Source organism: Rhamphochromis sp. 'chilingali' (assembly GCF_963969265.1).
Source record: "Rhamphochromis sp. 'chilingali' genome assembly, chromosome: 16".
Classification (NCBI taxonomy): domain Eukaryota; kingdom Metazoa; phylum Chordata; class Actinopteri; order Cichliformes; family Cichlidae; genus Rhamphochromis; species Rhamphochromis sp. 'chilingali'.
In genome coordinates, this window is record NC_137943.1 from 15,184,426 (window position 1) to 15,195,450 (window position 11,025).

Here is an 11,025-nt window from a genome sequence, read left to right on the forward strand (position 1 = left end):
TTTGGTCTTCATGAAGCTGCACGGGACGGTTATTTCCTTTTATTTCCACAGATCTTACTCATTTAAATTATATTATGCTAATATAATTAAGACCATAGCCACCTACAGAGACAGGTGGGCTTGGAAACAGGTGACTGGAGCTACTAGCTGTCTGCTAATGACGCTCACTGAACAGGACCTCTCAGCTCTCTCTGTTCTGTGTCAGTGCTTCACAAATTATAGCGTCCCATGTGGTTCATTTTACTAACAGGCCATTCAGGAAGTCTGTGCTCCAGGTTTGTTTTTTTTAAAATAGTGAATACCTAGTAGCTCTGCTTCTGTGCGATGCACCCATGCAGGCTACGGATGTGCCTTGCTAACCCAAAAAACAAGATGATGATGGACAACATGCCAAACTCAACACTGTGGCCACAAAAACACTCACCTGCTACTTCATTAGGCACACCTGTTCAACTGCTCGTTAACACAAATATGCAATAATGGCAGCAACTCAATGCATTTAGCCATGCAGACATGGTCCGAGCACCCGAATGGGGAAGAAAGTTGATTTAAGAGACCCTGAACGAGGCATGCGCCTCTTTTGACCACAGTGAACCCATCGTCTGACGACTGTTTCCAGCACGATAACAAAACTCAAATCATCTCAAACTGGCTTCTTGAACACGACAATGACCTCACTGTACTCAAACGACCTCCACAGTCACCAGTTCTCTGCCCAACAGAGCGCCTTCAGAATGTGCTGGAACTGGAGATTCACATCATGGATGTGCAGCGAACAACTGTGTGACGCTATTGTGTCAACATGGAGCAAAATCTGAGGAACGTTTCTGTCCAACTTTCACCTTTAACCTTGTTGAATCTACGCCACGAAGGATTTGAACACTCCCGAAGGCATCAATGCTAAGAAACAATCACACAGAGAATCAAACAGATAATAAAAATGAAACCTGAATTTTACGCTCTGCTTTTCCCGTCTTTGCTACAATTCGCTACACTCTAACACACAGACACTCACAAACTTTCAGAATGTAATCAACACATGTCAGGAGGTCTACTGCATGTCCAATTCAGAGCCTGTGTTAGTGTTGGTGGAAGTGTGTGTTACAAAGCATGAAGCACCTTCTAATCCTGTTACCTCATCCTGTAAATCTGATTTGAAGAAAATAGCCAAAAAAAAAAACAGACACACACACAAAACAGCTTCTAGAAGTCACTCACTCCGGATCCTTTTCATCCTACTATGCTGTTGTTAACCACAGGTTGTGACTCACAGCTGAACTAGTCATTAATCTATCACTGAATGACATACATACTGCGCATATGAACTTCCATCCCACAGGCATGACTTTCAGACAAGACGCCTGTATAAGAATGTGTGTGACACACTTTTAAAAGACTGTGTGCTTCAATACGCGTGTATTCCTGGTGTGTAGGGTCATTTCCTCTCTGCCTGCGTCTGAATCACCCTGAGGAAAACAAAGGACACTGAAGGAATCCATCTTAAAGGTACAGCTTTCCTCTTCGAAACAAGAAAAACCGTGTGGAAGAAAAAGCTTTACCAAACAACTTTAAAAAAAAATCAAATATGTAAAGCTCAGTGCAGGGAAAAAAACTCTTATTAGGCTTGTGATCAAACCTCAGCAGTTTTCCAGTGGCTGTGGTTAGCACAAGCCTCCCTGTGCTTCGACAGCGGGTGATGAAAAGAGATATTTAAAGCAACAGGCAGATGTTAAACGGCTCCATAACAAGCCCTCCTGCATCCAGCCTCAGCGTTCAAAAATCAGTCGAGTTTTTATAAGAAGTATAAAGTTGATTAGCACAGAGGAGCTCACATCGCTGCGACTTTGGTGTCTGATAGTTACACTTTTGTTGGAACTGTTTAGCTGCACTCCACACAAAGAGCTGTGACAACGATCTTGGATAATAATGCTTTCTGTGTCACTTTAAAGTCCTAAAGAAATCACATGACCTTTTACACTTAAAGGTCAATAAAACAATTAAACAAGGAGCTAAAGCAGGCTAGGACGAAGAGCCCCGCTTTTGTAGAGTTCATGAAAATTTGCCTGGTCAAGTAAAAACTCTCTCCTTTGTGTTGGCCATCAAAGAGGAAACAGACAGGAAGTAGCTGCCACAGGAAGTCCACATGGAGAAGACTGCTCCCCTGGAGACCTCTGGGATTACCGCTCAGCAGCGTTTATATCTGCTGCCTTAGAGCTCTATGTTTAAATAGAATACATATTAGTTTTACTGGGTCTAGTTTAGTGCTCATCTTGATTATTAGTAGTCCCTTTAAACCTTTAAAGACTTCTTTGGTCATTTGTGTGAAAACAACACTGACATCTTGTTTGAAAACTGTTGGTGAATGCATAAGCTACCAGACATGGAGCACCAAGAACACTCACGTTATGTTCCTGTCGATGTGGTAGATGTAAGTCTAATATCTATGGTCTCAACAACTCCGCTCGTTACACGTCAGATATCATTAAGTTTCTGATGTAGTAGCTGGGGAGCGCATTTACACTGGAGCACCTAAAATAAGGTCAACTAAAGGCCAGTAACAACCACGAGCACCTAGAGAACCAAACTCGGTGCTTCTCGTTATCCAGAACATCCTTGAATACTCTATTCTATTAATAGTTAGCACTGTGGCCGTGCTGCTGAAAAACTCAGGCGACCTTTGTTGTTTTAAGTTCATCTGATGCCAACGTGGAGCTCTCAAAAGTTTATTGTTTATTTCACACACACACACTAATCACAAACTCTGTTGCTGATCTTTTCAGCTCATGTGATATCAGTCCGCAGCTTTAAAAAGGATAGATTTTCAGGGTTGTATATATTTAGACACATATATGGCATGCAGATCCATTTCTCTGAAGTTGGGGCACAAACTTTAAACTGATGGGCACAGAGCTGTTCCCACTGAGCACCACCGGACTCAAGCCATAGCTCATGCTTCCTATCTAGGCCAAACAGGACTCTGAGGACCGGTTATGAATTGGGCCACAGTTCTCGCCGGTGCTGGGAGCTGAAACTGTGTCACCGGAGGCACGGAGGGAGAAAAAAACCCCACCAAAGTGGCAGCAGCAGCATGCTGCAACAGCCGCAGGGTCCTGCACAACCAAGCTTGGCCTTCTCACACGCTACTATCCTGCATGTCTCTCCACCATGTCATTGCTCCTGAGGCTGAAGAAAACGCTGTAAGATCAATGAGGTCTGCCTCATTGTCTGTCTGTGTAGTGTCCACGCAGATGTTGAAAGACTTCATTAACAGCTGGATGAACCTCTGGGCTCAGACGATGCTGGAATTGCTCCGTCTTTATGAGGCCGAGATGTTTCACAGAGTACAAGAGACAGGCTAACGCTGAGGTACACACACATGCTGTCACATATACAGACAGAGATCCACATGAAAACACCACCATGACAGAAGAAGCTACAGCTAACACTGGGCTGCCTGGAACCTGTGAGCTCTAAGCAGCTGTTAGACACACAGAATCATTTCAGGAGGAGATATGAAAAAACTTCATTGTAATCATTTAAATGTTTTTTCCACTAAGTAAATGTGATGAAACTCATGTGTTTATGGGTTCTTTGCCATTTTTCTTCACTTTATGTAATGATAAAATTAAAGTTTTGGCACAAACTTTGGGTTTAATAATCATTGGTCAACATTTATCAGATGGCCTGATGTAGAGAAAAGCAAGTTTGCCATTATTAAAAACACAATTAGCCAAAGCAGAAGAGTCTGTGCTTGGTTCAGCCCACTGATTACTTCAATGATCATATTTTATGCATGTGAATAAATGCACGTGTGCATTTTATTTATAATCCATTCTTCCGGGGAGTATTTTGATTTTTTTTTTCTTTTAAGACCAAACTATTATTCTCTTAATATACCAACAAGTTACAGTCCTAAACTGAAGTTATGAGCAGAAGCTGATCCGATCTGTCCAACCTGACTTCTGCTATTGGGAATAATTAGCAGCAGGTCGGCAAAAGGTTAAACCAATAATCCTGAACCAATAGTGGAGGGATACAGTGAGGCTGATATGACATATGGACTGACTTTAGAAACCCAGCCTAATGTAACCAGGAGAGACATTATTATGGGCTCCAGCTAGTTTAAGCCTTCATATAGACTCCAGGTTAGTGTGCGGTTAAATAGGACTTTGAATGGGAAATAATGGGAAGATTTCTTGCCCTAATAACGAGGTTTAATTGTGTTTGTCTGTCACAGTGAGAGTCTGATTACAGGATGCTGTTTACAAAACAGTCTCACTTGCACACCCTCTGGTCCGACACGACAGCAGGCCTTATTATTACACGTTAGATAATTATCTTAACAGCGTTTTCCACTATTCTCATCCAAAAAATAAATTTTAAAAAAAGGGAAAGGAGGAGCGAGGCACCACCTACCCGAGCCGAAAGCCTTGGCCACCAGCCACGTCAGACTGCATGATATCTTGGCCCTGGTGAAGTCGTAGTGATCGAAGCTCTTGATGGCAGGGACGATGAAAGTCCGTCTCATCCCTCTGTCATCTGCCGCATCTCCCATTGTTTCACTGTGAGGGACCCGCTGCTTTACTGCTGCTGCTGGAGGCTCAGTCTGCAGGAGTTCCTCCTGACTGCGGATAACATCCCGTCCAGAGGAATTCAATGCACCAAAATTTCCTTCTCCCAAAAAAACCGAAAAGAATCAAAGGGGGAAAAAAACCCAACAACTTTGGCCTGGTTTCTGAGAGCACGACGAGTTGGAAATGAAACGGCGCCCCTCGGTTCATATGAGCTCCATCCTCAGCGTTACGTTTCCGTGATAGCCTTAAACCCTGGCAGCACGGCGCAGTTTAGTGGCAGGATTTCTGAAGATTTCCTCCATTCCCTGACATTACTATCCTCCGGTCTCCCGACATAACGGAGCAGCTGTGTGGCACGGGAGGAGCGCTAGAGCCCGGCACCACGGGGCACTTCCCCGGTCACACCGAGTTGGCTGTTGGTGTTCATGCCGCTCTCCTTCTTCTTCTTTTTTCCCCTTTCCTAACTGTTTTCTCACCCTCTGTATCTCGGCGGCGTCTCCCCTGCGCTTTTCCTGCCGCACTGATCGGAGGATGGAGCGCACTGCGCACGCGCGATCCACCCACCCACTCTGCTCAGTCCTGACAGGAGTCGCCACAGTGTAATATAAACCAAGGTGGAGTTAACTAAATCCCAGATGTTGTTTCCAAGGAGAAATACACTTCCAGCTAGTTCAACATGTTCTCCTAATGCTGTGAGGCGATCCGCAGTTCACTGAAGTGTTAGGAGATGAGGACAGAATTAGTAGCATCCCACCTCAAAAATGTGCTTAAAATATTCAATCAGTGGTGCGCACAGAGTCTCCCACAGTGTACGACCGTCTGTCGCTACAGACATAGTATCATGTTACATACTGTTGGCATCCTTACAAAATGTACACAGAAACCTGACAATGTGATGTGGAAGAAAATTTATAATCAGAAGAAGGCTCTGGGCTTCTTCTCAGTTGGCTCAGTGGGTAGATTGGGTCATCTAACAATTGAAAGGTCAGTGGATTGATCTGTTGCTTCTCCAGTCCACATACCCAAGTATTCTCAGGCAACATACAGAGCCTCAGGTCCAAACTGGGAGCTGATTCCATGGCAGCCTGAAAGCTTAAGTCTTTGCCTCCCATTCTACTTTTAGAAACTCGAGGAACCACAGGTAAGCCCACAGTCTGAAAGCAAAGTGCTCTATTAGACTTACGTGATAGAATGGCATCTTTAAGATATGTGACCTTCAGACCATTCAGGACTCTGTGTGTGAGGAGAGGGACTTCAAAGCTACCTCTGGATATTACAAAGGCAGATAAAGAGATCCTAACATGAAAAGCATACGATCTCTCTTTCTAGTTTCTGTCAGCACTCTTACTTACATTTGAAACCAGCTGGATGATTGTTGTTGGGACCTCACAGTAATAAGAAATTACAATAATCCAGCCTGGAGGAAATGTGGGTTTTTCAGCATCACTCTGAGACAGGATGCTCATAACTTTGACAATATTGTACAGAAGAAAGAAGACAGTCCCAGTACACCACCACCAACGTCTGCCGCCTCATAATAAACGCCAAGAAGAATTATCAGCTTTTCAACATTTTGTTTGAAAACTGAAAATAGAGAACATATAAATAGAATTAATAGCAGAAATGCTGCATTAGATTTCAGTGCCCGGTGAATATACGTGATGCGACACAACTCACATGCTAATAATCAACATTTTGACTTTGACTGTGTGGAAATGATGTGAGAACTATCATTATCTTCAATTTATTTAAAATAAATTTATATCACAATAAAGTGCAAAAAGCAAATGTTTCTCATAACCTTCTGAAGTATGTCAGTAGTTCAAAGCTTACGGACTAAAATTCTTACATGACAGAAGTTCAGGTCATAACAACTTGAGATGCTTTCTTAGCAACTGAGACTGAGGATCAGTCACAGAAGACAAAAGTACCATGAAATAAAGCACAAATGTGTTTGACAAAGACATCATCATCATCACCATCAGTAAACCGTTTGATATTACATCAGAAAATGTGACACACAAGGAGAACTTAAATGAAATATCAATGACACTAACAGTAAATCTATAAAAAAAGAAGAAGAAGAAGAAGAATCAGCAGAACTAAAAAGACATCTGGAAATGTACGTTTCTTTTGAAAGGTTTTAAAAGTTTTCCCTGGTAGTTTGTTTTGACATGAATATGACCCGATCAGCAAGTTCTTTAAAATCATCTTTCCAACCAATCACCGTTTGTCAACAAGTTGCTTCTTGTTGCATTTTTCCCCTTCATTTCAACTTAATCATCATCCAAATGTTACACATCTGTTCCAAAGTTTACACAGCAATTTCCTCCCCTCCCCACCAACCAGTCCTGCAGGTGGCTGCCCTTCCCTGAGCCTGGTTCTGCTTTTTCTTCTTGCAGTCACCAAGTACTTGCTCAGAGAAGGTCGTCTGATTGTTGGGGTTTTCTCTCTGTTATTGTAGGGTCTTTACCTTACTGTATAAAGCACCTCGAGGCGGCTGTTGTTGTGTTTTGGCGCTATATAAGTAAAACTGAATTGAATTGAACTGATTACATTTGGCCATACTCAAATCAGCACTTGAGATGAATATGGAAATTATATTAAAATTACTTTTTGGACAGTGACTATGCAAGATGACTGCAGTCATGGGAATGGATGAGAAGTGTGTAAGAGCGCTGCACCCTAGTGTCTGCAAAGAGCTCATACAGCTGAAGAGGTTAAAAAGGAAGCCTCTCTTATTAGTCAGTAGATGGCACTCCTATGCCAATTATACCATAAAATGGCCCTTGCTCTGTTCAGCATACTTTATCACTACTACACTGTTTTCATGTACTTAATGGCTCTTTTGCTGCTCTATTGGGATTTCTTTCGCTGACAGGTTTGATTGCACTGACGTAAACTACAGCAAATAAATTCCTCATAGTGGTCGTTACAGCTTTAACACTTTAGTGTTCAGGAAAAACATGAATACTTCTTTCATTCTCAGCATATAAACTGATGCCACACGTGCCATAAAATGTCCAGCTTCACTGCTCCCCCTTTGTTTAATTGGAATCCTCCCTGTTTGCATTTCCACCCAAATCCACATTCATTCGAGAGTCGTTACCAATCATAATGTAGTTAGCATTTTCAATATGAATGTTTGGCTGTGGGTGCCACGCAGCCGTCGGGGGCCCTGGTCGAAGGTTTGGTTCTACTGAGATTGTCAGATTGCTTATTTTATTTAAATGCTTCATTGTCTGTTTCTGAGCTTTCTCCTGTTTCCAGATCCATCTCTGTTTTTTAATTTTTGCAGGCAACAATGACTTTTGGATCTTTTTCTCAAAGTTCTTTCTCTCTTCAAGTGGATTCACTCCCTGCAGCACCATAGGCATATCCTGTTTGGGCATGCAGTTCTCTCGTGGCAGCAGAGGGATCACAGTGTTGTATTTATGTGCCTTGTTTATAGAGTTGACGAGGGCAGCGTTCGCCTTTAGATCCAGCATGCAAGTGTTGAAGTTGCGGGTAAGCAGCAGCAGGGTGAAGGCTGAGTTGTTGATGGCGTCCTCCATGCTCTTTATAGTGGTCTTTCCGGCAATGGAAAAGTCAGAGAAAGTCGCACCTTCAAATTCACCACCAATGACTGCTTCTATTTTCTCCTTTATGCTTTCGGCCATATCTGAATCTTCCGGTGCATGCAAGATAACAAATGCATAAAACATTTCTTCTTCCTCTTCTTCCACAGCTTTGCTTTCATGTATTTCTCCAGGAACACTCGTCTTCGGTAGTTTAGGACTTGGCGTTTTTGTTTGATTGTCTGATTTCGTGTCACTCTCATTGCTCACTAGTGATGCTGCTGCTGCTGCGCCATACTTACTTGAGTCTTGTTTTGGGTCAAATGGAGGAGATCCAGTGGTCTTAGGCTGAGCTTCAGATGACTGAGGTGGCTCGGTCACATTTTGTGCTCTGTTTTCTTTAACGCTGAGGACGGGAGGATTCGATTTGGGGTTTCCTGGGTTCCCTGGAGAGGTTCTGTGTGCTTGAAACAAGATTGTTGAGGGCATACTTATCTCCAGATGAGTAGGGTAAGAGGGCATTGAGGGGAGATTTGCACTGAGGGGGCTGGGAAGAGATGAAGCTGATGAAACCTGAGATTTTTCCACACTACTGAGAAGATTGGAGTCAGGCTCTGCCTTCTGATCACTGGAGGGGGACATCCACTCTGCACACTCAGGCCCACAGACATTTTTAGCTTCCTCCAGGAATTCATAGTTGTATAGTTCCAGGTCATTACCATTTCTTGTTTTTACGCAGTCACTAGAAAGAGCACGCTTGTATGCCAGATTTCTCAGCAGTGGATCACACAGCCTCTGCTCTGTCAAAACTTTAAAAACATGAGCCAGCTCTGCCAACGATTCTCCCGTTAAGGCTTCAAAAAGACCGCAATGAGATCCAAAATCTTCCAAATTGCCTCCTCTCATCTGACACTTCTCGGCCACATGCTTAGCGAGGGAGCTGTCCGTCAACATCTGGAGTTTGTCGAGAGCTTCCACCTCCTTGTGGAGGACGATGAGACACAAGGCGTGTATGATTTTATCTTCAGGAGAGTCACCCAACTGGAATGTCAGACTAAGGAGTCGTTCTGAAGGTGTCTTAACAAGAAGGTCAAAGACATCCCTCAGTCCTGTCCCATGGTTGGCTCGGCTCTCAAGACTCATTTTCAACTTCACCTGTGAGCCAGCGTGTAACAAAGTCGATGGGATCACATGTGACTGTCGAGCATAACCATTCTCAGTTCTTCAGGGACTTGAGTTGCTGAAGAAGTGCCGTTTCCTGTATGTTCCTCTTTCTTTAGGCATAAAAAAAGAAAACGTGTCAGAAATCACAGAGCTAACACGTGGTCACAACATGATGTGCTTCAACTGTATTCAAAAAGTAACTTCAATGAATTTTAATACATCAAGCTTAGCATTTTGTCTCCCTCTTGTGATCTTTCATTATTCCTCTTTGGATTATGTTCTGTAGAGGTAAAATAAACTTTCATCTGATCATTTTGGACTAAAACAACGGAAATCAGGACCAGCATCATGTTCCAAAAGCTATGACTGAGCTATGTGTGTGTTTCTAGCTCAGAATAAGGAAGTCCCAAAGAGTGCTTTTCTGCTTCAGTTAAGTTTTCAGATAGAAACTTTTTTATCTTAAAATCCAAAAACAAGGCTCTGAGAGACCGATGATTCCTCAGAATAACCCTAGCCTCAATAAGTCTCCTCAAACTTCTACACTAAACTTTTCCAGTGAACGTACCTGCTGAAGTTGTAGGCCTCTGCCAGCCTGAAGTAATTTTGGAGGACATACTGATGATGTCACAGCTTGCGAAGTACAGGAGCTCAAGAGGGACAAAAGACTGAAGCAGGAAGAAGCCTCAATTCCAACTGAGACTACAGCTCTCCCGTGGGTTCTCCATATTACAGAGCTGTACCGTCCTTAAGAGCCTCTATTTATAATGTAAACATTTAACACTTTAACATGTATTTTCATATAGTATGGTAACTTTTTCATATAGTTTGCATCTGCCAAGAAGACAAAGAAAAAAAGATCTCTTCTTGCGGGGAAGTGTGGAAGTCTTGAGCACAATGGGCGTACAAGAGAGGAGGAATTCTGGCATTTTCCCCTCTCGGCTGAGAGGCAAGTGTATTTTTATCCTCAGAGGAAACCTCCAACCCTGTATTTACCAGGGGTGGGGTCACACCAGGCACACTGAAAACCAAGATCAAGTCCTTCAATGCAGCGCAGACACAGAGCCTCTCTGTTCTGAGTGCAGTTTACTGCACGTAACCATTTCTGAAGGATTAATGTGACTCTATAGGAAGTGTGGTTTTTATGCCTTCCTTAAATATCTCAAGGCTGGAATTTCAGTTTCTTTATGGAATAAGACACATAGCACACACACACACACACACACACACACACACACACACACACACACACACACACACCCTCCTCTGTAACTGACAGCAAGCCAAGAAAACCAAAATCAAGAAACCATATGAATGATACATTTAATCTACACTCACTGGCCACTTTATTAGGTACACCTTGCTAGTATTGGGTTGGGCCCTCTTTTGCCTTAAGAACAACCTTTATTCTTCATGATACAGGTTCAACAATGTCCTCGAAATAGTCCTCAGAGATCCACCGCAGGACTGAAGTGTGGTTACTGTGGAGGCCTTTTGAGTACAGTGAACTCGCTGAAACCAGTTTGAGAAGAAGCCATTGGAAAATGGGTACACTGCAGTCATAAAAGGATGGACATGGTTAGCAAGAACAGTCAGACTGTGGTGTTTAAAAGATGCTCCCACACCATTACACCGTCACCACATTAATCAAGACAGGATGGATCCATGTTTTCGTGTTGTTTACAGCAAGTTCAGAACCTACCATCTAAATGTTGAAGTTGAGACCCATCAGA

At 42.9% G+C, this 11,025-nt stretch overlaps 2 protein-coding genes across 2 annotated transcripts in view; both read right to left on the minus strand.

Annotated features, from left to right (window-relative positions):
- The window catches only part of camsap2b (calmodulin regulated spectrin-associated protein family, member 2b), a 34,666-nt gene extending 29,568 nt beyond the window's left edge, over positions 1-5,098 (minus strand). Inside the window, exon 1 of the mRNA XM_080862125.1 lies at positions 4,417-5,098. Coding sequence (XP_080718251.1) covers positions 4,417-4,555 — 139 coding nt within the window. The 5' untranslated portion in view covers positions 4,556-5,098. The remainder of the gene's footprint in view (positions 1-4,416) is intronic.
- Positions 5,099-6,343: 1,245 nt separating this feature from the next.
- ticam1 (TIR domain containing adaptor molecule 1) lies at positions 6,344-9,984 on the minus strand. The gene is made up of 2 exons (XM_080861156.1): positions 9,861-9,984; positions 6,344-9,405 (listed from the first exon to the last, which is right to left on the minus strand). The coding sequence occupies exon 2, from the start codon at positions 9,272-9,274 to the stop codon at positions 7,622-7,624; it is 1,653 nt and encodes a 550-aa protein (XP_080717282.1). The 5' UTR covers positions 9,275-9,405; positions 9,861-9,984; the 3' UTR covers positions 6,344-7,621.
- Between the last annotated feature and the right edge of the window lie 1,041 nt (positions 9,985-11,025).

Coding starts and splice junctions, on each gene's coding strand:
- ticam1 (XM_080861156.1), bottom strand. CDS start 9,274: ATGAGTCTTGAGAGCCGAGCCAACCATGGGACAGGACTGAGGGATGTC.